Source organism: Sminthopsis crassicaudata, chromosome 3, assembly GCF_048593235.1.
Source record: "Sminthopsis crassicaudata isolate SCR6 chromosome 3, ASM4859323v1, whole genome shotgun sequence".
In the NCBI taxonomy this organism is placed as follows: Eukaryota; Metazoa; Chordata; class Mammalia; order Dasyuromorphia; family Dasyuridae; genus Sminthopsis; species Sminthopsis crassicaudata.
Window position 1 is genome coordinate 173,842,134 of NC_133619.1, and position 27,308 is coordinate 173,869,441.

The following is a 27,308-nucleotide window of genomic DNA, read 5'->3' on the forward strand; positions in this document are numbered from 1 at the left end:
TTTAGACAGCTTAAAAATCAATTGTATTTATTTTGGCAATATTATTTACATTCCATTTTTGGTACATTGTGGTCTCTTGGAAATTCATTTGTTCATTTTTGTATGACTTTTTCCATGAAGTTTATTATTAGTTTTTTTTTTCTAATACTGACTTTATTGCAATAAATAGCTGACAACAAATCTACATTGGCTTAAGATACTCTAACATCCAACATATTGACCTACCAGTCAAGAATGTTAGTATTCTTCATAGTGAATTTTCCCCCCATTTCCAGCTACATCAAAATGCCATAAATAATAAAGTATATGACAAAACATAAGTACATTTCATCTTGAAATAGCATTTGTTTCCTTTCCTTTGCTACTTTCCTATCTATTGCTAGTTCTGTTAGTTTGAGTTAGCATGGGCTAGTCAACCTGTTACAAATGAAAAAGGAGGAGGGATTCACAGAAAGGAAAATGAAAAACAAATGACCCCATGGTTTATGGGAAGCCAGATGTCCTTCTTCACAATTTGTTCCTTGGCTCTTAGAAAGTCACTGGAACTGCATCAAATTCCTTGATAGAATATTTCAGAGAATAGATGTTTTGAAATTCATGTGTATTGGGGCTTAGTTGTGAGGAGGGGAAGGGAGAATGTTAAACAAGAATCATGTGCTTTGATGCAATGTGGTCCCCAGAGTAGTTTCCCAAAGAAGGCCCCTTAGCTGGCTTCAATCACTTCAAGGTCCCAGGAGTGTTGTCTTGGAATGAGGCCCTGGGATTCATTCTCTTCCCTTCTTAATTGCCCTTAGATTACCATGCTCTTTTGTGTTTACTGGGGTACCTAGTTATTTTAAAGTACCCACACTTTTTACTATAATGTGAAGAAATCTTTGAGGACAAATTATATTCAAGTTTTGCACAATAACAATAAAAATTTACAAGCATTTGAGGGTTAATGAAATATTATTAAAATAAAAAACTATGATGATAATACAGTCAGAGAAGAAGAGTAGATAGAAGGCCAAACTTACTGTAGGGAAGAATTGGTCACAAACCTTATTTCTATATACAACTGGAAATCTGGGTAAGTCATTTAACTTTTCAGTGTTCCAAGCAAACTTCTAAGTTGAATATCATAGTTAATGATATGCATTGGTAGAGGAAGCTTCCTCACCAGATACTCTTGATACTAATAAAATTACAGGTCCAGAAAATAAATGAAAAAATAACACATTTTCTATATCACTTTAGGGATAGGTAGGTGACATAGGGGATCTAGTGCCAGGCCTAGAGCCAAGAAGATTCATCTTCTTGAATCTAAATCCAGCATCAGACACTTGCAAGTTGTGTGACCCTGGGCAAGTCATTTCCCCCCCCCGTTTGCCTCAGGTTCCTCATCTATAAAATGAGGTGAAGAAGAAAATGGCAAAATATTTCAGTATTTTGGCCAAGATAACACCAAATGATGTTATGAAGAGTCAAATACGGTTGAAATGACTAAACAACAGCAAAAATCACGATAAGTTTTATCAAGTGATTCCCTCATTTAAAGAAGTCTGACAAATAGGTAATTCAAGTATTACTGTTCCCATTTTATGTATAACAAAATGAAGCTTAAAAGGTTTGTCCACCTTCACTGCATAGGTACACTTTCATTAGACCTTTCAAACACTGGTTAGTCTTTCCCAGATTTTCCCTCTCCTTATACAGTCAAATAAGAGTTCCTCCTAAAGTCCAACCCATTGGGTTATTTAGTCTTTCCTTGCTAGATTACTTTTTTTTTTAATTTAGTCATCAGACTATTTCTTTTAGCTACTTTGATCCTTGGAGAAACCAGAGTTCTTTTCTAATATAATTCCAGGTCCACTTCTTGGCTTCCTGTTGAATATTCCCTTTTTAAAGCTGAGTTATAATTTATTATTACTTTTATAGTTACTACTCCTCTTACTACTGCAACTGCTCCTAGTTCCCCCAGTAGGTCTAGATAGTTGAGTTTCTTTCCAAGAAACTTAAGGAGTTTTCTAAGGAGAGACGTATGGTAATTAAGGACAACATCAGCTTAGATTCACTAAATGTTATGAAAAAGGAAGGTGAAAGACAGAAAATGGCTGATTATTAGTGTGGGAGTCATTTCTGAATTAGTTGTCTGGGTACAATAAGTTATCAGCTTATTAGGACAAAACAGTTTCTTTACTGGTAGAGAATGATTACTCAATACTCTGCTGAGTGAGGGGTGGGGTTGGCAAGAGGTTGAAAAAGAAGAGAGATTATAATCTTCTAATTCTCAGTTTTGAGAAAGAAGATGTGCTTCCAGATTCTCTTCAGGTTTCAGAAGGGAGTGAGAGTCTGGAAAGAAGCCAAAATGTAGAGGAGCTGGCACCTCAATCTGGCTTGCTTTACTTGGGAATAAGGGAATTTCTCTTTGTATGAGATCTGGGACTTTCTCTCTTTTGGTTGAGCTATATTGCTCCCAATAAGGGAACTCATTAATTCTCTACATTATTTAATATATTCTCGTCTGTATACCTTCTTTGATTTCTATTTACTATTTATAATTTATAATTGCTCTAATCTTACTCATGTAAATAAATCATGTATCCTGGTGAACGGGACTAGATGAACAAGCAGATATGAATAGAGACTCTCACCATTTCCTATAAAAGTTTAAATGATCTACACTACAATGTCACTACAATGAGATACTGATGAGTCTAGGAACCACCCATAAACATGATCTCCTTATGCTAAAAAGTGCTAACAAGGAAACACTGATTTAAGATATAAATTTATTTGAAAAATTTGTGAAGAAGAATGATGGGAAATTATGTGTAGTACTGGTACATAAAAAGTGAAGAGTGTTCAGGGAAAATACAATGCGATTTTTTTTTAAATAAGTTAAGACAGAATGTTTAGGATGAAACTGTGAAAATACAATAAACAATTGAAAAATGTCGGGGAAATCTAATATTTCCAAAATAAATAATTTCTCTGTTGATGACATTTGAGGCTACTAAATTTTGACACTAGCATGACAAACCCCAGTTTGCTATATGAGGAACTAGAAATAGTAGCAAAGAAAACAAAGTTGGGGAAAAAAGCTGAACTAGACAGTTTTTGAAGGTGAAAAAGAAGTTGGGGGTGATATAGTTTTGAAGATATTGAGCAACTGAATCTCAACATTCACCCTTGCATAACTTTGTGTTCTAATTTTTTTCTCCCTTGAGTAATTGATTCTCAAAATAGGAAAAGAATTCAGGTAATTGGATTACACACAATATTACCACTGGGGAAAAATAAAAAAACTCCCCACAGCTGAAAGGACTTCAATAACTATGAATTCACATAGCTATTTTCTCATTTATTTTTCTTTATACCAGATTTTTATTTTATTTTATTGTAACTACAGTGAGAAACATTCTCTGTCAATAATGATAGGAATCTTTTCTTCAATTTATGGTCTTAGAGAATTACTTAGGGGGACTTTGAACACTTACATGACTTGTCCAGAGCTGCAGTCAGGAGTCTTCCTGAGTCTAGGAATGCTCTCCACTATGGCATAGTTGTCTCTCTCTCCTATAAACTTCCTATGAAAATAGCATATCACAGTAAGGACTTTTTTGGTGAAAATATTCTTCTCATTTTTATCAATGATTCTGTGGACTATGAAAGAAAGCCTCTTATACTGATATTTGTAAACACTTAAAATAATATTGCTTAATAGTCCAAACAGGAAAAACTGAGTAGATGGAAAAATTGCCAATAGTCTTAATTAAGAAATATAATTGGTGAGATGGTCCATAGATTTGATATATCAAAATATATATTTAGGACAGTCATTGTGAGTGATAAGAGGCTGACATATGGGAATTCCATAATACTCCTAACAATCATCCAACATCTCTTCAAAACAAGGTCCTTCTTTTAAATGTCAGTATTCTTCTGGTGATGCTTATATATCTGTGAATCATGGAATTCTGCAGTTTCCAAAATATCAAAATTAAGGTTTATACAAAGGCAGTCATCTCTCTTCATTTTGTAATATTTCCCTTTTCGTTGTCTCTTGCCAGATAACTTCCCCCACAAATAGGATGAATAATATCCTGAAAAATCAGAAGATTCAAAATCATAGAATCTTAGAATTGAAAAGGACTTAAAGATATTAATTGATTTTGATGTCCTCTTGCTAAGACCTGAGCTCACTCTAAAACAAAGATTCTTAGCTTGGAGTCCACATTCAGATTTCGAGGAACCTGTGAACCTAAATGAAGAAAATGTCATCTCTGTTTACAGTAATCTTTGATTTCCTTTGTCATTCTATGAATTCTATTTTACACATTAAAAAACATGATTCTGAACACTTCATCAGATTGTCAAAGTGGTCCATGGCTTACACACACACAAAAAAAGATTAAAAACCCCCTTTGATCTAGAATGTTAAGAAACCTTGGAATTATATTCAAATAATTTCACTCTTCCTTTTTCCCCTATAGTCAATCATCATCCTGTGTAAATTCTACTTCCACAAAATCTCCCACATTTATTCCTTTTCTTTGAGTTATTTTAATAGCCTCCAGACTAGCTACATTGCCCTTAGTAATAGTGATAACTAGTATTTATGTAGCATTTTAAGGTTTGTAAAGTACCTTGTAAATATTATTTTTTATTGTCATAACAACCTTGTGAGATGGGTGCTAATATCTTTCCCATGTAATATAGATGGAAAAACTGAGGCAGACAAGTTATGTGACTTGTTCAGGGTGATACATTCAGTGTCTGAGGTACAATTTGAAGTTAGATTTTCTTCACACTAGGTCTAGCATCCCATCCATTGTGTCACCCAATTTTAATTTTATTCTATATCTAGATGCTAAAATATCCCAAGGCACAAATCATACTAGATGACATTTTACTCTAAAATTCAAACTATTTGCATTTTGATTAATAAAAGCAGAAGTGTTAATGAAATGAGAATAACATACATTTATTTTGTGTCTTCCTCTGAAACATCTTTGAAAAAGGTTTTATTGTTGATTTTTGGTTTTATACAACAGACATTTCCCCTTAACTTCCCCTCCCTCATGTTCCTTATTGAATCATTCCTTATAACAAAGAAAGACATTTAATCCAAGCTGGCCCATTTAGCAACTGAGATTTATAACACATTTCTCATTTGTTGTTCCCACCTCACTACTGAGAGGGAAAAAGCGTGTCTTCTTGCTAGTTTTCCAAGACTGAGATCATTCCATAAATCCTTTAATTTGATTGTTGTTAGTTGTTTAGTCTTTTTTCAGTCATGTCTGACTCTTTGAGAACCCTTTTGAAGTTTTCTTGGCAAAAAATACTAGACAGGTTTTCCATTTCCGTCTTCGGCTCTTTTTATGGATGAGGAAATTGAGGGAAACAAAGGTTAAATAATTGGCCCAGATTCACACAACTGGTAAGGGTTTGAGGACAGATTTGAACTCCTGAAAATGAATTTTTCTGACTCTGTGCCAGGCACTCTATCCACTACAGCGCCACCTAGCTGCTCCATTAGTGTTGTTAACATTTGCTTTATTGTCATCATGTATCCCTTTTCTGGGTTCCATTTTCTTCACTTTGCTATCACTTACAAAAGTCTTCCAATACAGAGTAGCTTTTCGAGGAGAGATGAAGATGTTCGCCTCTGAAAGCTTCCTGCTAGCAAATAGAATCCTTATAATTTTAGTATTGTAGAATCTTAGATAAGGACTGGAAAAGACCTAAGAGGACATGAAGTCCAACACCCTCATTTTACAGATGAAGAATCCAAAGAAGAACTAAATGACCCAGGTTACTCAGATAATTTCTCTGATGGAATAAGAACTTTGTGACTATACTTCCAGTGCAATATATGTTCTATGGGTAGCTAGATGGTGCAGTAGATAAAGTGCCAGAATTGGAGTCAAAATCTGGCTTCAAATATTCACTAGCTGTGTAACTCTGGACAAGTCACATGACTCTATTTGCCTCAGTTTCCTCATCTGTAAAATGAAATGGAGAAGGAAATAGTAAACTGTTCCAATATCTTTGACAAGAAAAGGAAGAAGCAGATGTGACTGAAAGTGACTGAACAAGATATGCTCTGCCTCTCTTGAAATTGTTTTCACAGTATTTTTTCTTTTCTTGTCAAATGGTCTTGAAAGCACAGAAAAGTAGAAAGAAATTCTGGTGTGTGTGAAGCTGAAGATTTTCTACTTTCTGTAGCAGAGCAGGAAGTGTTATAGAGGTGGAAACAGTTGAGATAACTGAAATTCTTTCTCTGCTTACAGGTCACTTGCCATTCCTTGACCAGCAAGTGCCAACTAAAAGTGAAAAGCAATACATGCTACTGTTGTGACTTATACAACTGTGAGAAGTAAGTGCCTTTTCCCCATACCCTCCCTTCCTCTTCCTGCACACATCCTCCAGCACAATAGATTAGGGTCTAGTTAAGTGTCTTCTGCTGCTATTTGCTTTAAAAACAGTGAATTTGCAACAACCTTGGCCCTCTCTCATTATAGTACAAGATTTCCAGGGATGACAGAGCATTGTTATTCATTGTTGTACAGTAGACAAATAGAACAGTTTGGGGTCTTGCAGAAAACCACATAAAAGCTATGCCATCCTCTCAGTAGATACTTCCATTGCATAGACATCAAGTAATCAGTCTTATAAGATTAAGCTCTAGAACTACAAGGAAATTTTACTGGTCATCTAGATAAGATCTCAATAATAAAGCTGCCATCTTGTAAACCAGGAGTTCTATTTCTTCTATGTATATTCCATGCATTTTCCAAATGAGTTTATGATAAAAATGTGCAAATGGATGGCCTCTGGAACCTTTTTCCATTTTGCATGTTTTTAGTGTTATGTGGTCTTACTAAATAATAAAAACAAAACAAAACAAAAAACAACAAAAAAATCACTTTGCTTTCCCTATCCCACAGTCCTGCCCTCACACACAAATAAAATGTGTGACTTCATCAAGAAAGGGATGCTCCATGTGGGGACTTCCTGCATGGACCCAGATCAAAGCTGATAGCTGCTTAACACTGGGTAGATAAGTCCTACTGAATTTCCTAAAGTATGTAGAGGTTAAAAGACTTGCTCAAGACCAGCCAGCTGATAAATATTGGTGTTAGGGTTTTAATTCAGAGTTCCAAACTCAATGCCCTATTCACTGTACCTCTTTGTTAGGAACATCAAGGTAGAAATTGGTAGACAAGCCCACTTGTCTCATAAAAATTGGAGTGCTCCATGAAGCATCACTTCCTGGGGAGTTATCCTGGAGACCGATTAGTTTTTGAGTCTAACAGGACCTTTAGAGACCATCTAGTCCAGCCTTCTCATTTTTACAATTGAGGAAACAGAGTCACAAAGAGTGTAAGAGACTAACTATCCAGAGTCACATAGGAACTCTCAGAGAAGATCCAAAAGGGATACAATTATTTATACATGAAATATTATGGTAGAGGAGATGGGTTAGAGAACCTTGTGAAAGATAGTTTGCTCACTGAGTGGCAGAAATCAATCTTTTTTGATCTATACAGCTACCAAGGCTAGAGAACTATTGGCTTTTTCATGAGATGCTTTACTACTGAAAAAAAAATGTGGAATAAATAAAATTCTTCTCATAGTCTTACAAAGTTTCATTAATAGTTTTTAAAATCTCTATCATTGACTCTCTCTCTCTCTCTCTCTCTCTCTCTATATATATATATATATATATATATATATATATATATATATATATTTGCCTATATGTGTACACACATATATGTGTATATGTATATATTCACACATATACATAAGTATATATATATGTGTGTGTGTGTGTGTATGTGTGTGTGTGTGTGTGTGTCACATATATACTGCCATGAAGCTTGTAATGTGCCATTTAGGCTTAAACAAAATAAGATTATTCAGACCATTCTTCTAGTTTGGGGGCATGAATGGGAAATTGTTGGATGGATGCTGTGCAAAGATGTCTCTATCCAAGGAGATGAGGGATAGTAGACTAGGGAACTTCAGGCATGAGACATGAATATTGGAGGGAAATGTGCTTGTTAATAATCTGAATCTCTAGCACTGTCCTTGTTTTATTTTATTTTGTTTTTATAATGGGGTGTGAGTGTGGGTGTGTATAATAAAAATTAACTTTTAAATAGAATAGAGACTAGACCTGTGAATTTACTTGGTATGGAGAACTCTCAGCTGAGAAAACTTCCTCTACTAGTGCAGGTCAATTGATATCACATGTATGTATGTATTATAGGCAAAACTTGAGTCCAGTCTTCTCTTTCAGGTCAACTTATTATATTATGTGTTCTTCCAGGTCAGGAATATCTTTGACTTTTCTTCATATTCTTCCCTACCTCCATCCCACTCCCTACCTCCTTTAGTAGAAATCATGGCACATAGTAGGTACTTTATTAGCTGGCTGTCTCAGTGTGCCTACTATGTTACAGTGGACTTTTTAGACATTATATTAAAGAGATTTTCAACTTCTCTAATATTTATCTGTGCTAAAAAGCTAATTGGGAAAAAAGAAGAATTTTAAACTTGGTTTGATTGATTAGGGGAATCCTTTTTATGGGGGGGAACCTGAGAATTGTGAATTGTGTGGGATTGATGGTGTTTACTGATGAACCAAGAAACTCCTTGGTAAGTGACCTTCTGAGGGTTACCTATCCCTTTCCTCCAAGTTTTCTGACTCTGAGGATAGTTTTCCATTCCCCATAATGTGCTACTTCTCATGATTATATTAAAGTAACCTAACTTGTGGACACTGATTAGAACTGCTGACCATTTTTGACTACCACATGTATAATTTGTAAGGCATATAAAATACATAAGATGTAGCTTGTATGTTATTATAACACTTAATGAATGTATAGTCACCTTTTAGCTTATGAAACAAAATTACCCCTTCTTACTTGAAACAATTAGAAGATACCAATATCGCATACTTTTGTAGCACAGAACACTCTACCAGTTACTATGAGTTTGTTGGAGTCAGTGGCTGTCAGGATGTGATTCACCTTTACCGTTTGCTGTGGACCTCAACAGTGCTGAACATCATTGGTTTGTTTCTGGGGATCATCACTGCAGCTGTCCTGGGGGCTTTTAAGGACATGGTGAGTTGGGTGATTCTCCCTTTTGACATACATTGCTTTCTTCTTTCACATTAGATCCAGAATGTAAATCAATGAATGTATACATGCACACACATGTGTGTATAAACACATGTTTATTCATACACATATATACACCACATTCTATAACATGGAATGGTTGAAAAATTAGTTTTTATGAACTTGTACCTCAGGAAAGACACGATTTTAAAAGCACTGGACATGGAGTTCAAAGATTTAGTTCAATTCAATAAAAAGCTTATTAAGTGGGTACTTTGTATAGAGAATTGTACTTAATAATGAGAGATGCAAAACCTTGATAAAACATGTCACTTCTCCCATACAATTTATATATGTACATGCCAACAATTAGATTACCTGAAAAGTATATTTAAGAGAGGTAAAGAGTGCCATGTGACTTTAGGGAAAAGTCATTAAAAGGGAGAAATGGTGCCAGGGAGTTGCACCATTTGAGTTAGGCTTAACATTTATCTTGCAATAAAAGATTTAGAATTTAAAAGGACCTTAGAAATCATCTAATCCAGTATGATTTTATAGATGAACATAGGTAAAGATGAGAACAATGTGAATGAAAGCAGAGGAAGAAAAATACAGTGCTTATTCAAGGGAGAAGAGAAATAGGGTTTGGCTGAGGTTTATAATCTCAGATCCCAGCTATCACAAAACTCTCAGTACTCTGAATTCAACAATATATTTATTAAGTGGATATTTTGTATAAAGAACTATGATTAATAATGATAAGATGCGAAACCTTGATGAAACATGTCACTGCTCCCAGAGAACTTCCAGAGACATATACTAGTAATTGGATTATATATGGATAGTATGTTTGGGGGAAATAAAGTCCCACCTGCCATTTATCTCATATCTGTGTTATATATACCTGTATACAAATATGTTATAAACCCAGGATAAAATGTGAATTCCATGAGGGCAGGGAGAGGTTTTTTTACTTAAGTGATGGGTGAAAGATGATATGGACTGAGGAAAACAAAGGTTCAAGTTTTCTGAGATATCAGTTTTATTAAGCACGAATTTGTTTCCAGGCCTACTTTCAGTTTTTGCTGTAGGACTCTGAATAAAGGGATTTTTATGCATTAAAAAAAAACAATCAGATAAGACCAAAAATAATTAAAAGAAAAACAATTAAACTAGGTTATAAAGTTTAAAATAATCTGATTTTCTAATTGGAGCAATCCCACTCTCCCCAAAGTGTTTTGTAAAACAATCACAGGAAGGAAGCAATAATTGATTGACCAGTTTTGGGGCCAGCTTAAGGACCTACCAATCTAATCCTCCCTCAAATCCCTCTTTTGCGTGAAATGTTCAATTGTGAGAAAACACCTTGTACCAATCTTTGAATCTGACTGGTTTTCTGGTCAGCACAATCTAAGTCTTTACTTAAGGGTCTTTAAACAACAGGTAGAGGTGGTCCACCGCTCCAGTCATTCAGGGCTGGGGCTCAAACAATGCAATAAGGTTTTCTCACAGTTACTTCAATTGAACAAAGTTTTCTCACAAGACAGAAATTGGACTAAATCTATGATTTGAATAGTAAAGGTACTAAGCTAGCTCCAGAATTAAGTCACAAGATGGGGTTATTGTGGTTTACTCAATTCCTATAGTTAACTACTTGCTATCTTAATTCCCTCAATTGCATAACCGGAGTTATTTCATCTTTTACCCACCATAGCGGCTCAGTGAATTGAGTACTGGGCCTGTAGTCTAAAATACTTGAATCCATCCAGCCTCAGACAGTCATTATGTGATCCTGGGTTTTTCTCAGTTTCCTCATTTGTAAAATGGGAATAATGATAGCATAGGATTAGGAGGGTTAAATGAGATCATTGTAAAGTACTTAGCAGAATACCTGACACATAATATTATCTTAATGCTAGCTATTATTCTTTGTATTCGTTGCTTAGCACATAAAAAAATACTCAACACCTTATTGATTGATTGATTGATTTTCTGAACTAGGTACCCCTATCCCAAATGGCTTATGGTTCTGCACCTCCTCCTCAAATACTCTACAATCCAGCTCAGCAGATCTTGACATATGCAGGATTTTGTCCTTCTACAACAACCCTTCCTGCCTACTCACCCTACCCTTTACCTCTTCAGGTATAGTACCTTCTTTTTTCCTCTTAATATTTTGTTTTTTGTTATTAATTTTTGTTCTTAATTTTCACCTAGAAGAAAATCAAGCATGCTTTCATACCAGAGAAAATGAAGGAAAAGAATATTTTTATTAGATAATATTTAGACCAATAGTGGTAAAGGAGGCAAAGGGAAGGATTTAATATGTCCTTTCTTTGGTGATTGGGCTACCCACTGTACTTAAAATCATGGATAAGAAAGCCAATATAAAAAGAAATCTGGGGTTAAATCTCTAACTTTTGAGGATTAAATCACAGTGGACAACCTCATCCTTTCATTAATCTTCTTTGGTATCATTGTCCACATAGAGTATCATACCCTTACCTTTTCTGCCTGGAGGAATGATTTTTTTAAATGCTGAAACCTCCCAACAGGGTTTTCCAGCTAGATTTCTTTCTTAAAAACCATGCCTTCAACTCTGGCTCTCATTGATTGGCAAATGATAGGTTCCAGGCCAAGCCCCACTTGGGGTTCTTGATTTAATCAAAGTAAATATAAATTGTACTGGTTTCTGCTTTGGTCAAAAACCTCAGAGCCTTCCCCTCCTAGATTAGATTTTTTTCCCTTTTTGGACAAAGTAATTCAATGCCTCAATTGCTACTTGGCCTTAATCACTGAATGGGTGTGGCTTTAGTCAAGTGGAGACCTATTAAGGATATTAATTTAAAAAGACTTAAGGTCTCTCACTTATGCAGGGCTGTCTCTAGTTATCTTTATATCTTGCCACTGAACATAGCATTAGAGAGAAAGTGAGGCAGAGACTTTGTACAGCCCACCTCACTTAAACCCTTGAATGCCATGGCCTCACTTCCCTGATGTAATAATCTTTTCCTAGAAGAAAGGACAAACAACAACAAAGACCAAATAGTAGACTTAGTAAAGTGAACCAGTTTGGTATTTTCAATGTTGGCTGATCTGGTGGTTGATCCAGAAGTAAGAGAGAAGAGATTGCTTCTATAGTCCACAAGTAACTCTTCCTACAAGCTTGCTAAAGCTGTGAATCAGAAATATTGGAATCCTATAATGGGATTCTCTAGGAGTTTGCAGTCTCTCTAAAATATAAATATGCTATTCTTGAACAATTTACTTTGTAGTGGTCAGGCAAGAGCTTTGGTATTAGTATAGGAAAACTAGGAAGAAAGTGTTTTAGTAGGACCTAAAGTCTTGGATATACATTAATAATTATTTTTTCCTACCCACATATTCCATTAGCACTTTTGTCTCTTTGAGCCCCTGGTTTCAGGACCCTGCAACTGTGGCACAGATAGAATGAAATGTCAATCTATTTTTTTTTTTTTTTTACTGCTCCATTTGCTATCTCTATAAAGTAGCAAACTAAAGTATCCCTACCTAGCCAACCACATATGTGTTGTCTCCTGCCCTGGAATGTAGGCCTCTTTCAGGTCAGGGGCTATCTTCACATTTATCCCAGGTTTGTATCCCTAAAGCTTTGCACAGTGCTTAGTGCATACTAAGTGCTTAATAAATGTTTTTTTCAATTATCAACTTTATTGGTGGTTCTAAATTTTTTGCCATGGCAAAAACCTTCATTCTATGCAAATGTAGAACCTTTTTTTGTAAAATTCTCTAAAATTATTTGTCATTAATTAATTGGTTCATTCTTTATTATTTTAATTTTATTTTAATATCAAATATAAAATAACATAAGATTCTTTAAAACAACATACAGGTCTCAAAACAAACAACCTTTGGATACTTCATGGTCCCCTGAGTACAGTTTGACAAACATTACATAAAATGCTATATATCAAAACCAGTCTAGCTGGACATTTCTCTTGGGCTATAAAATGGTCCTATGTGGTTTTGTTGCCATGATTAGTAAACATCTCATTAGCAAGTGCAAATGGACTATACCCAAACTATTAAGTTGTGAAAATACCTCTTAGAGGTTCTTCTTTCTTCCAGACTATCCCTTATATCTGCTCAAGGGCAAAGGGATTTGGAAAGAGATAGCCATTGGGGCAAAAGGTCACTATCAGGGGATGTGATCAGGAGAGTTGTCAGCAATGGCACAAGTCCAAATGGGGTCACCCCATTTGGGTATATAGCTCATAGAGCATAATTTAATTTCAGGAACTCATGGTGGGAGATGAGCCTGGAGTGGCCTCTTATAAAGGAACAACATTTCTATAATTCTGTAGAAATTCTTAATGGTTCCATTACCAGCCTAATGGTCTCAGGATAACTAGAATGAGAGTTATCCCAATTCCTGAGGTAGGTCCTGGGGAAGAGATTTTGGACAGTCACAGAAGCTTAGAACTTTGTACTCACATTCAATTCTGGAGTTTCTCACAAATACCTAACATAATTGTATTACTTTACATTTTGTAATATTTTATAATTTTTAAATGCTTTCCTCATGTAACAAATATGAAAGGTAGATAATGTGAATACTATTATTATTATTATTATTATTGTAATCTTCTGATTTTAATAGTATAGGGAACAACTGATAAGGAACTCCTTTTATTCTCTTTAGCAAATTGCCATTTGCTTTGTAACTTAGAGCCTTAAGGTGTTGCTTTTAATTCTGAGAGAATAATAAGTAGTTTCACCAAAGTCCCAGAGTCCAGTCTGTGTCAGAAGCAGGACATGAATTCACATCTTTCCAAATCCAAATCCAGTTTTCTGCTTCTCATTTTGGCTTTATAAATTAGACACCTGAGATCCAAAGTAGTGGAATGATCAATCAAGAATCACTTAGCTAGGAAATGTTAGAGTTAAAACTTGAATACTGAGTTCAGTGCTTTCCCCCTCCCTGCATACTCTATCATGTGCTGAGGATTCAGCTCTATTTAAACAGAATTAATTTCACACATATGATCCCTCAACCAAATAGTGAGGTATTCAGAATAAGGCAGAGAGGTTGAAAGGATATAATGATCTGTCCGTAGTGAGAGGTAATTGAAAATTATTATGAAGCTAAAACTGAGCTTTCTGAACAGAAAGGACATTTGAAAGTCCTCAAAACTTCTCTTAATACCCTTTTACCCTGATTAAGATTCTTTGACCAACCCATTCCTGCTTCCATATAGACTTCCAGTTTATTAGTGCTGGAAGGGACCTCGGAGGACATGTAGCCACATCCCCTCATTTTATAGATAAGAAAATTGAGGCTCATAAGGTTTTTACTGAGTTGCCCAAAGTCAAACAGTTAGTAAGCACCAGAGGTAGAATTTGGACACAGGTCCTCTGATTGCAGAGCTTAGGCTCTTTATACTGTTACTGTAACAATTTGCCTAAGATTTATGAACATTTAAAAATGACGATTTTTGCCGGGTCTAGCAATGTACATATGTAATCCCAGGGATTCTTGACCCCCAGCTTCAGCTGGTGGATCTCTTGAGTTTAAAAGAGTTCTGAAGTGCACTGGGCCAAGATGATTGAAGATCCATGCTAAACCCAGCATGAGGGTGCCAAGCCCCAGGAGTGGGATGCCACTGGGCTATCTAAAGAAGATTTAACCAGCCTGAATGGAACAGAAAGCAGATCAAAGGTGGTGATCAGTAGTGGGAATGGGCCTGTCAGAGTTACTTTTATACTTTGTTGAACTTATAGCCTGAGTGAATTAGAGAGATCCAGAAGATGGAGGTCAGGGTGAGAAGAAAGAGAGAAAGACAGAAAGACACATACACACAGAGAAAGACAAAAAGAGACAGAGAGATGGAAAGAGGAGATTAGACAGAAATAAATAGATGAATAGATAGATAGATAGATAGATAGATAGATAAAAATACAGAAAACAACCGAGACAGACAGAGAGACAGAGGGAGAAAGAGGAGATGATAGAGCACAGACACAGAGAGACAGACAGAGACACACAAAGAGAGACAGAGAGAAGGAGAGAGAGGAAATGAGACACATACACAGAGACAGAGAAAGGGAGGGAGACAAAAATAGACAGATAAACAGAGATGTGGAGACAGAAAAGGAGAGAAAGGAGTTGAGACACACATAGACAGAAAGAGAAGAGATGAGACAGAGAGAGAGAGAGAGGGAGACAGAGAAATACAGAGATAGAGAGAGAGAGAGATGAGAGAGACATAGAGATAAAGACAGAGGAAGGAGGAAGGAAGTGAGGAAGAGTGGGGGAGAAGGAGAGAGGGGAAGAAAACAAAGAAAGGAGAAAGAGGAAGAAGAGAGATGGGGATATGTATAGAACTCTTTTTAAAAGTTTCCTCAATAACTAATGGTCTGAATGTCTTTGTTATGGACTCAAGATGAAGAACACTCCCCTTTTGATTTTCACTTTAAGATAAGTTTACTTTCTGCTTAGATATCTGCAGTAATTAATAGAATAAAAATGTACTGGAAGCTGAAAAATATGAATTCTAATCCTAGATTCCTGACTAACTTGTTTTATAAGTAAACTATGTTTATTTTTGTGCTTCAGTTTTCTAACATTGACTACTATTATAGAACATTAATCTTTGAAGTGGGAGAAAGTTTTTCCTCAAGGAATATTAACCACAAAATCATAGATTTGGAACTGGAGGGGACCTTTGAGACTATCTAATCCAACCCACTCATTTTTCAGATGAGGAAACTAAGGCCCCAGGAGGTTAAGTTGCCTTGTCCAAGGCCACACAGTTAGAAAATCAAAGAAATGAGAATCATACACAGCCCTCTGACTCCAAATTCAATCCTCTTTCCACTATATGATATTACTGTGGTTGACCAGGAAAGAACTGAAAGGGAAATATGTATTTTACTAAAGAGTGGTGATTATCTTTCATAAATAAGAAATGGATCATCCAAGATAGTTGATGATCCCATTTTATTAACATGGTGTTGTAGTGAGCTGTCGTCTCCAGAAGCTGCTGGATCGCTCTCTGGGAAGAGATCTGCTGTGTCTACTCAAATCTCTCAGACAGATTCTTCTTCCTGTAACGAACCGTTGTCTCCAGGCAGTTGCTGTTAACTCTTGTCCTTAGAAGTGACTTCCCTTCCTGCAGAGAGCCCCGTCAGGCCTGATGTAATGCAGAGAGTCTTCTCTTGAATCCTGGCTCTGAATCTCCTCCAGCTCTTATCCTTCTCCAGGCCGATCTGCTCTGCGCCCAGTGCTGTCCTCTCTTTTATTCTCCCAGAGAATGGGCGTGGGATAATGCAAGGGCTTCTGGGAAGAACCACCTCAGCCAATGAGCTTGCCCCCTCTATCAAGTCAACCTGAGTTCTCACCTTGTAACTGTCCAGAAAACCTGAATTCTCACCTTGTCACCCTCCAGACAACCTGAGTTCTCACTTAGTAATCCTAACATCTCCCCCTTTCTTTTGATTTAGAACATAGGACAGTCATGACCTTGAAACATAAATCCATCAATATGGGAAGTATTACAGATAATTACATAAATGACCTTGAAACATAAATCCATCAATATGGGAAGTATTACAGATAATTACATAAATGACCTTGAAACATAAATCCATCAATATGGGAAGTATTACAGATAATTACATAAATTACATAAGCATATAGTAACATAGTAACATAACGCATGCTAGAAGTATATAACATAATCATAAATTGAAAATTTATAAATGTCCATAAGTCCATTGTCCATTAGTCTCATCTTGTGTGAGGAAGTCCAATGATTCCTGCTGGTTTTAAAGTTCTTTAACAGTCTTCTTATTATCCATGCTCTTTCAGTGTCAGATGTTTCTTAAATCTTCACCTTTATTTTGAGGTCTTTCTCTTTTTCTGTCTCTCTCTGATGGACAAGGCGAATATGACTTGTTGGCATCCATCTGATTCCTTCTCCTGCTGAAGAAATACAAGCAAACCCTCTCTCCCAGGCAGTTAACCTATCTAATTTCCTTCTATTTACCACTTTCTAAATCTCTTCTCATCATCTGGCAATTACATTGGAGTTGTTTGCACTGGGCACAGCCCTGTTGGTTTAAAAGGCCTGTATTCTCCCCAAGTGTAATCCATTTTTGCAATCTGATTGCCTTTTGACTGACTTATCAGGTAATCCCTTTCTGCCATGTGATTGCTTCTCTGCTGATTGATTAAATCAGAGTCCTGGCCTTCTAAAGGCTCTTTAGGTGTAACATCAGCTGCCATCATGCCCCAAGTCTTTTTTGCCTGGGGCCCTGGACCTGGGCCCCTCATCCTATTTCCCTGAATTACTCTACACTCTGATGCCCAATGGAGTCCTCTGTTGCATTTTGGACATAGGGTTTTAGGTCTTCTTTCACCCTGTCTTCTCACTGTATCTCCATACCTACACTGAGCTCTTAGATGTCCAATTTTTCCACATTGAAAACATCTCCGAGTTTCTCTAGAAGTCCCTTGCCAGGAGGGACCCTGTCTTTCCACATTCATCATTGTCCGGGTGTAAAAAGCATTTGTTCCCACTGTAGCACAGCGTCTTATGATCTCCTCTAAAGGAGCATCTTTGTCTAATCCCCATATAATTCTTTTGCAAATCTCATTGGCATTTTCCTTAGCCAGATGTCTGGTCATTATTTCTGTAGCTGAATTTTCTCCAATAGTTCTTTTGACAGCAGTTTGCAAACGTCCCACAAAATCTGCAAAAGGTTCATTGGGACCTTGCTGTATTTTAGTGAAAGCCTCTCCACGATCTTTCTGTCCAGGAAGGACACCCCCAAGCTTTTATTGCAGCCTTAGCAATTTGTTCATATATTGTCATGGTATAATTAATCTGTTCCGAATTCTCTCCATACTGACCTTCACCAGCTAAGTGCTCAAAAGTGAATTGTGTGTTAACTCCTATTTCCAAATTGCATCTGACTTGAATTTTACATAATTCATGAAATTCCGCAAGCCATAATAAATTTTCTCCAGGTTCCAGACATGTCCTTGCTATGGATTTCCAATCATTCGGGGTTAGGACTTCATAAGACAAACCATCTAGTAACATTTTGACATAAGCTGATGTAGCCCCATAAAGGGTACAACCTTTTTTCAAATCCTTAATTTTATTCAAATCTAAAGGTGCATATCTTCTCCTTTTTTTACCTACAGAGTCAGTATTTTCAATCACAGGATATGCATGTATAAAATCACTTATATCCTGTCCTTCTCTCTTAGCTTTAACCAATGCTTTTTCTAATCTTGTCATAGGCTTAGGCTTCTTCACAGGCAATTCTGTTTGTGTTTCTGCCTCTTCCCCTCTTTCTTCCTCCATCTCTGAAGGTGGGGTTGATGTGGGCCTGTCAATAATCTGTTCTCTAGGCAGGGTTGAAGCTTCTTCAAGAGAATCATACCATAATTCCTCATTTAAATCCTCTTGCTCTAGGGAAAGATCTTGATCTTTCCTTTTTTCCTCACACTTCCTCCTCTGTTCATTTTTAGAACTTTTCCTTTTCCTACAACTTGCTTGATAGTTTAAGGCTAATTGAACTATGTTGTAGATATAAAATACTTCTGCAGAAATTGAACGAGGCCCATTTTTTGCTTGAAATTCTTTCATTTCATATCCCACTAGCTTCCATTTATCTACATCTATCTTTTCTTCCTCTAAGAACCAAGGGGATGTGTGTCTTAATGCAGCCAAGAGTTTAGCAATCTGTACCCAGGTTACAAGTAAACTCTGCTCCTCAATTATGTTGATTATACTCTCTATAGTACCACTCCTGAATGGAGCTGAGGTTGCGTCTGGGGCTGGGGTTGAGTCGGCTGAGGTCCAGGGATTGAATATAGCTAACATCTGCCCCATTTCAGCTATAAGAGATTCCTGGTTTAGCCCTTAACAAGTTAAGTTCCTTATTTATCTATTAGCACACTCACTTAATCTTTAACAAAGTTTCCTCGTTACTCACGGTTCTGGGTCAGAGAGACTGAGATCTAGATCGGAAGCTTTTCCACTGGAATCAGGACTGTGTCTGTCCCTGTTCGGGCGCCAAATTGCGAAGGTCTGGTCTAGCTCCTCTTGTCAGGATAAGCAAAAGTCCTTGCCCCACGTTGGGCGCCAATTGTAGTGAGCTGTCGTCTCCAGAAGCTGCTGGATCGCTCTCTGGGAAGAGATCTGCTGTGTCTACTCAAATCTCTCAGACAGATTCTTCTTCCTGTAACGAACCGTTGTCTCCAGGCAGTTGCTGTTAACTCTTGTCCTTAGAAGTGACTTCCCTTCCTGCAGAGAGCCCCGTCAGGCCTGATGTAATGCAGAGAGTCTTCTCTTGAATCCTGGCTCTGAATCTCCTCCAGCTCTTATCCTTCTCCAGGCCGATCTGCTCTGCGCCCAGTGCTGTCCTCTCTTTTATTCTCCCAGAGAATGGGCGTGGGATAATGCAAGGGCTTCTGGGAAGAACCACCTCAGCCAATGAGCTTGCCCCCTCTATCAAGTCAACCTGAGTTCTCACCTTGTAACTGTCCAGAAAACCTGAATTCTCACCTTGTCACCCTCCAGACAACCTGAGTTCTCACTTAGTAATCCTAACATGGTGTACTATCTTCTCATCTCTCTTTTGGGATATTAGGTTTTTTTGGAAAACAGCAACCATCCTGGTTTGTATAATCTAACTTCCTTGATCTCATTGTCTCATGGGAGATCTTGGTTCATGCTGATGACTTAATTAGCTCTTATGGTAACATATGTAAGACTGTAATTACATATACATTAACAATCAGATTTCACAAGAGAATAAATCAAATAAGGCTCCATGTACTCCCTAAGAAAAGAAAACCAGAATCGATATTTCCGTTTCAGTTAAACTCATAAGCAATGGAAAGGAAATATGTTAAGTGTTCTGTTGACATAATTAGCAGCTAAAAATACACCCACAGAATAGAGATCAGAAAATGAGCCAGCTACTTTTTAGTTGTATTTTGAATGGTCAGTAAAAATGGAATAAAAAGTTAAAAGCTGCGGATCTGTGCCAATCACAGTTCTTTACCTTTCTAAGATCTTTTTAAGGCAAGAAACCTAAAAATTGGACAATGAGACCTTCCTACTCACTAGCAACATGAACAAAGTTTTCAAAAATAAATATATATTATTAATCAGTTATATTTTCATATAACCCTGTCTGTTTATTTTTGAGTCCAAAGCTATTATCATTTTGTGAGAATCAAGGCCTATAACAAAAGTTAATATGACTTAATATTAGTGAATATCCTTTTGTGAGAATCAAGACCTATAGCAATAGCTAATGTGACTTGATACTAATGAATGACAAAAGACATGTTCAAAGATTAAAAAACTTCAATGCATCAAAAGCCAAGTCATAATTAATATTTTAAGTTTTGGGAAAATACCCCCAGGATAAATGGTATGAAGTATGTGTTCAATTCTGTTTGTGTGTATGGGGCTGTATTGGGAAGGGTGGCTGAGAGGATGGAGGGGACCAAAACAAGTGAAAAACTGCTGAACCCAGACTACATCTGGTAGTTTTCCATTTTAACTCATTACTCTTGCTAGGGAGGTGATAAGTTCTATTGTTTCTATATTGCTAAAGGACTGTAGGTACTATCAATGCTCTCTCAATTTGAAATAGTACAGCTAAATCCTAATTGTCCTTTCCTAGATAAAAATAGACTTTAAGGCATATGCTAGAAAGGACTTTTTTTGCTGTTATACTCTTATTAGAAAAGCATATTGTGTGTGTATGTGAAAAGGAGATAGAGTCACAGATAAACATAAAGAAAGACACACACAGAGAGACAGAGAGAGACAAGAGAGACAGAAAGACAGACAAAAAAACAGAGAGACAGAAATAAGTAGGAGGGAGAGAGAGAGAGAGAGAGAGAGAGAGAGAGAGAGAGAGAGAGACAGAGACAGAGAGAGAGAGAGAATGAGTGATCTTAAATCCTGAGACACAGGATTGTTAGTAAATACTTAGGTTATGACTTCCTGACTTCCATTAACATTTTAGAGAAATCTGTCCCTTTAAAGCCATGAAGCTATAGTTGACCCCATATATTTCTTTTGTGCACGCAGATATTCAGATAGATATGTTTGTTCTTCTAGAAAAGCTGAAATGTTTGTATGGGTATTCATATATAATTGGGGAAACATGTAGCAGTGTAGGGTGTGTCTTAGAGAGGGTGTTTTACTTCTTATCCTGAACTTAACACTTTTAAAAACATGTTAGTCAGTGGATAAATAATGAAGAAAGGAAATAAAACTTAGATGGTTTAAAATATTTTCTGTCCCCCCTACTCTCTTCCCTTGTATGAAAATTACTTTTGTTCTTGTTTCATTTTTGAGGAAGGAAGTAGAGGGAAGGACAGGGATTCATTTGAATAATTTCACTGGTATAGAAAACTTCTGGTGTGAAAACTCTTTTTAAAAGAGCAGTACAGCAGTTTTTCTGCAACTGTGATAGAGAGTTTGAGAGCATTTTTTAGGGGCATTGAGAAGTTAGGTGATTGTTTTCAGAGTCATGCAGCCAGTAGTGATACATGAATCCAGTTCTCCTTATCTTTGATGTGAACTTACTGTCAATTACATTATGCTTTCTCTCCACTTTTTCTTCCTTAAAAGTTAACTTTGCAGTTTCTATTTCTAGAATGTAAATGAATGGGTCAGTGTGATCATTTTATTTAAAACACAGAGAAAATGTCCCTTTACTACAGAGAAATCCCTTCACCATTGCTTGAGGATGTTGAGTACTAGAAACAGTTGAGCCTACAGATGACAGAAAGTTTGGAATAGGAACTGAAACTGGATGATAGATGCAAGTTTCAATAAGGCTGGAGTGGTAAATAGACATATAAGAAGGATACCTGTACATTCTATACTTGAAAATGGTAAATTCATGTGAGAAAGACTCAGGATTTCTACAAATTCAAATTCTACAAATTCAATAAGAGCTGATAATGTGACGTAGACCCTCAATTCCCCCCCCCCTAAAAAAAAAAAAAAAAAAAAAACCATCTCCTGATATCATTTTTTTTTCTTGGAGGTGTAGAAAATGTTTAAATCTGTGGGATATTTCATCACTGCTACATACTTGTAGTTTTTCTATAACATAGAATTGGAGAATTGCCTAGGGAAGAGGAAGAAGGAAGGTATGTAAATACATATAGTGTGTCAGGCACTGTGCTAATAAACACTTTACAAATATCTCATTTGATCCTCACAGAAATCCTGTTAGGGAGGTGCTATTGTTTTTACAGTTGTGGAAACTGAGGCAAACCCAGTTAAGTGTTTGTCCAGATCACACAGTGATCTGTGTGTGAATTCTGGATTTGAACTCAGATCCCAACTAATGCTGCAACTTAACTACTTCAGTACCCAGGATCTTTCAGAGATTAACGACTTCTCTGTGGTCACATAGCCAGTATGTGACAGAGGCAAGAATCAAAACCAGCTTTTCCTGACTCTGAGACTAGCCCTTTTATCTATTGAATGACTCTGTAATTAATATCTGGTTTCCCAGTTTGCATTAAAAGAAGGACAATATCTAAAGTCTCACTGGACTCTGAATTGTTTTATGTTCTCTAGAATACTGTGTTCAGTTATGTAGATATTAACACATTGAAATGCATCTGGAAAGGAGAATCATGAAAAAGGAATTATCTAAAAACTATTTCACCTGAGGAGTGCTGAAATGAAAGTTTTATCCTGGAGAAGAGGAGCTGAGTGGGGGGAACATGATAGCTGACTTTAAATATTTGAAAGGTTATCCTGAAGAAGAGTCTTTATTAGATTTTATCCATGGAGCTCTAGAGGGCTGACCTAAGGCCATTGGGAGAAAGTTACAGGAAGATAGATTTCATCTCAATAGGAAGAAGAATGTCCTGTTTGCACCTTACAAAAATAGAATGGACTGCACTGCAAAAACAGTAGTCTCTCCAGCATTGCAAACGTTCATGTACGGGTTGAATGGTCATCCACTAAGAATATTGTAAAGGAGGATTCCTGCCCTGGGTGGAGAATTGGACTAAATGGCTTTTTAGGTCTTTTCCAGCCCTAATATTGAATGATGTTACTCTAGGTGGCTATACTTGGGAGAATACATTTTAACCAATGGAAGATACAAATTCTTTTTATGAGATATTGAATTGGGGTCTATAAAAATTGAATCTTTGTATTATATATTTAATCTTAAGATTTAAAATAGGAAAGACTAATAAAAGGCAGCTAATTAGAAAAATAAATGATGAATGGGTATTTTTACTCCTAAGCAAATACAATCGGTCAAATATGTGCCTTTAATAAGAACTCTTTCTGAAGCATCTAGTATTCTTGGGTTCTTTCAGGCAGGGATATTTTAAGGAATTTAAAGAAATTTAATCATTGAAGAGGATTGGACTAAGTGATCTCTAGATTCCATTTCAGTTCTAAGAATATTTGAGTCTATGAAATTCTAAATTCAGATGATCCCAGGGCCAACCTAGCCAAATAGAGAAAAATTCTTTTGAATCTCCAACCTCACCTACTATATTGCTTGAGTCAATGACTGATATTTGGATTCATCTTGCCCTTACTAAAGGAATATGAACCAATTATATTAGTAAAATGCTTCTGGTAGGAATTCTGTCCCTGGCTGCAAAACACTTTAGAGGGATATTTTTATCACTTAGCATTTTCCTCATGCTTTTTCATACACCGCATGCATGCTGTAGCCTGAATTTTAATCTTGCTTACTGAAGAAAGCCATTTCTGTTTAATTACAGCCTGCCAGCAATTTTCCAGCTTCGTCATCCACTGATATCTCTTTATCTGATGACACCCAGCCTCCGTCTCAGTCCAGCTCCACCTATGGGCTTCCTCCCAATGCCCCACCACTCTATACACCAACTTATTTCCTCCCTGGGGAAAAGCCTCCACCATATGCACCATGAAACAGCATAGGTTTTCTGTAGTCAATGGCAATTTAAAAAAGATACTTCCAGAAAACCAGCTGCTTTGACTGCCTGCAGATGAACCAAGAAACTCTTTCCAGTTCCACTTACTTTCTTCTCCCTTCACATTCATTAAAAACGGACCAGTAGTCTGGAGACCAGGCCAGATATCTGACCAAGAAGAATGCTGCCAACTTGTGACTGGCACCTTTAATACCTTCTTTCTCCACCATAATAACTGAGGCGGGGGGAAAGATAAAGGGGAACCTTTATCAAGAACACTGCTTGTTCTCTACAGAAACAGCACTTCATCATTTCAGATACTCCTGAGTCCTTTTCTATAAACCAGCAGACTACTTTGGCCCTAGGATTCTTCTTGTCTGGACAGGTGCCTCTTCTGACATAGAAAGAAAACAGATGCCTTCAGCTTCATTTCCTTATAGCAATTTAAAAAATCATTCCTTTGTCCTAGGGACCAGAGAAAATCAGTGTCATGATTAATTTGCAACAAAATATGCTATATGTTTATGTATATACATGTATATCATATGTGTGTTCACATGTCACATAGAAGAGATGTGGTCCCTATTGTTACAGTGACTCTGGGTAGCCTTTGTTCTGAAAAGAAAAAAGGTGAAGTTTCAAGTATACAATGCTATATTTAAAGGATTCTTAGTTGTCTGAACTATCTGGGTGTTAACTATTACTTCTTGAGTATAAAGTCTGTCATCACTATTGTGCAAATATTTTTTATTGGAGGTTCTGTATTTGATTTTTAAAAATATTTGGTTTTGAATAATATGTTCATAATGTTTTCTAGAAGATGCCTAGTTCATCAATAGGTGGAGTGAACAAATGTCTAAGTGCCTACCTTGCCAGAAAGCTGCTGTGTATAGGAACTATTCTGACTTGCTCTGGCTGGATGGGAAGAGGGCATTCTCTTTATTTTCCATTCTACTCCAATCTGTGACTTAATTTACTTGTCTGTAAAATAGATGTCTTTGATTAGATGGTTTTTAAAGGACTCTTCCAGCGCTAGAATTCTCAGATTCAATTTTGATATCTATGCCTAAAGTGCTAGCTCATTTCTTAATTTTTCTTAAAAATTGTAATATTTAATGTTAGATCCATTGGAAAATATGATCTTTGGCTCCCTCTGCCGGCTGTAATGCTACAGCCTTATTTTATATGACCAGTCTTAGAATTGGTTTTGACACTTGAGTGTTAAAGAGAACAACGTATTTCTTCTGGGTATCTACAAAAAGAATTACTGTAGGAGGAAAAAGCATCTAAAAGGGAAACCACTTACATTCCATTTGGGTCCTCACAAGCTCTGATCTTGCTAGATAAAAATTTCCCAGGGAAAGAGGAGTGAAGAAAAACACATGATGAGTCAAATCACAGTAAACTGGGTCAGAGAGACTAGAAAGTGCCATACATATGAAAGATACTTGGGTTGTTAGGGGGAGGGAGAATGGGAAAGATAATTCTTTGCCAATGAAGATTTTATCAAGATCCAAAAACTTATTATCTTTCCAGTAAGAAGCTGGTTTTGTTGAGAATAGTTGAATAGAATGTTTAAATTTGCATTCCTGTATATCCCAACTGTAAAATAGTGACCAACCTGGCCATACTTGTTTCTTTTTTTCCCATTAACTCATATTTCTATGTAATATCCCTAAGGAAATTGAGGTTTATAGATCCAAGTGCTGTTAAACTGAAAATAGAAATGGATCCCCCCCATAATATGTTGATTTTAAAAACCACAAATTAACATTGACTATATTGTAGTGTATTTTTATTTATTTTATTAAATATTTCCAAGTTATATTTCAATCTGAAAGGCTGCACCTTGAAGGGAGTTTTATAGGCAGCGAGTGAGAATCTGGTATTTGATGTTGCTGTTATTGCTGTATGCACAATTTAATGAAGATCTGAATTATTTTAAACAGCTTAACTCCCAGTGGCAGAAGGAAAACTTCAGTATGACTTGAAATTTGCTTGATTATGGACTAAGGTGTTCATTGCTTTATGGGGTATTTGGATTTGAACAATTCTCTCCAGGAGATGAAGTGCCTTCAGCCAAAGAAATGCTCTCTAATGGTGGGAATGTCAGTCACTGTGTCAAAAGTTTAGGGGACATATTTTTAATCAGGATGTCCTGGATATCCACAGTCATTCACATTACAATGTAGAATCTGGCTGTCCATTTACTATGTCTAAGGTAGCCCTAGTTTAAATAGTTGGATTGACCCTGCTCTTCTTTGAGTATTGTAATTCTGTAGTCTTGGCTTAGTTCTCACCAAAGATGCTCAGTTTTTCAGTAATGTTCCTCATCTATCAATTAGGTCCTAGAAGGTTAAAAATATGTACATGATGTTAAACTATGAAAAATAAAATAAAGTAAATCAAACAATGGATAAAATGTTTCCCTTTCTCTTGAAGTCAAACATCAAAACAGTTTGTTCTCTGCTTTGCTAGGAGGTGATAATTGTTTCTAATGGGTTAGAAACAACATACTGGCTTTTGTTTGTATTAAGTTTGGAACAGGAAAGCTTTAAACTATTAACTCTTTGTAAACCACACATTTTCTTAAATTTCTTCATGAAAAGAATAGTTTTGGTATAGTCATCTTCTCTTGGTGCCGAACAAAACAAAGACATTAAATTTTAGATCCTTGTCAGGGCACTACACAAAATATAGACACATATTTACACAAATAAACTTTCCCTTACACACAGGGGAGAAGTTTGGGAAAAGTAGAATACATTTTAAAATATATATGTATATATATTTATATATACATATTTAAATATATATATATGTGAGTATTGCACATGCATATATGTATATTCATTTGTACTTACATATACATATGATTGAATTGGATCTGTGATTTCATTGGTATGAGGTCTTCATAGATAGCAAAACACTCTTCCAATATAGATTGGTACCCTTTCTGCAACTTATAGTCTTAGAGAAGTACCTAGGATACTGAGTGACTCTAAATTGTTGCCCTTGGTCACATTGTCAGTGTGTCCAAGGCAGGTCTTGAATATAGGTCTTCCTGGAATTGTGGCTAAATCTTGCTTAATTGTGTCATGTTGCCTATACACACATGTACACATGTGTGTATCATATTACTCATATACACATTTTATATGATGTTTCAATAAGATATATACATGATTTAGTCTGATTGCTTATTCATAAGGAAAAATGTCAGAATATTA

General features: G+C 36.3%; 1 protein-coding gene across 3 annotated transcripts in view; it reads left to right on the plus strand.

Annotated features, from left to right (window-relative positions):
* The window catches only part of TMEM255B (transmembrane protein 255B), a 117,439-nt gene extending 90,939 nt beyond the window's left edge, over window positions 1-26,500 (plus strand). For all 3 annotated transcript variants that reach the window (XM_074299596.1, XM_074299597.1, XM_074299598.1), the window contains 4 exons: window positions 6,276-6,361; window positions 8,963-9,122; window positions 11,121-11,264; window positions 23,908-26,500. In XM_074299596.1, coding sequence (XP_074155697.1) covers window positions 6,276-6,361; window positions 8,963-9,122; window positions 11,121-11,264; window positions 23,908-24,075 — 558 coding nt within the window. In that variant the 3' untranslated portion in view covers window positions 24,076-26,500. The remainder of the gene's footprint in view (window positions 1-6,275; window positions 6,362-8,962; window positions 9,123-11,120; window positions 11,265-23,907) is intronic.
* The last annotated feature ends 808 nt before the right edge of the window (window positions 26,501-27,308 follow it).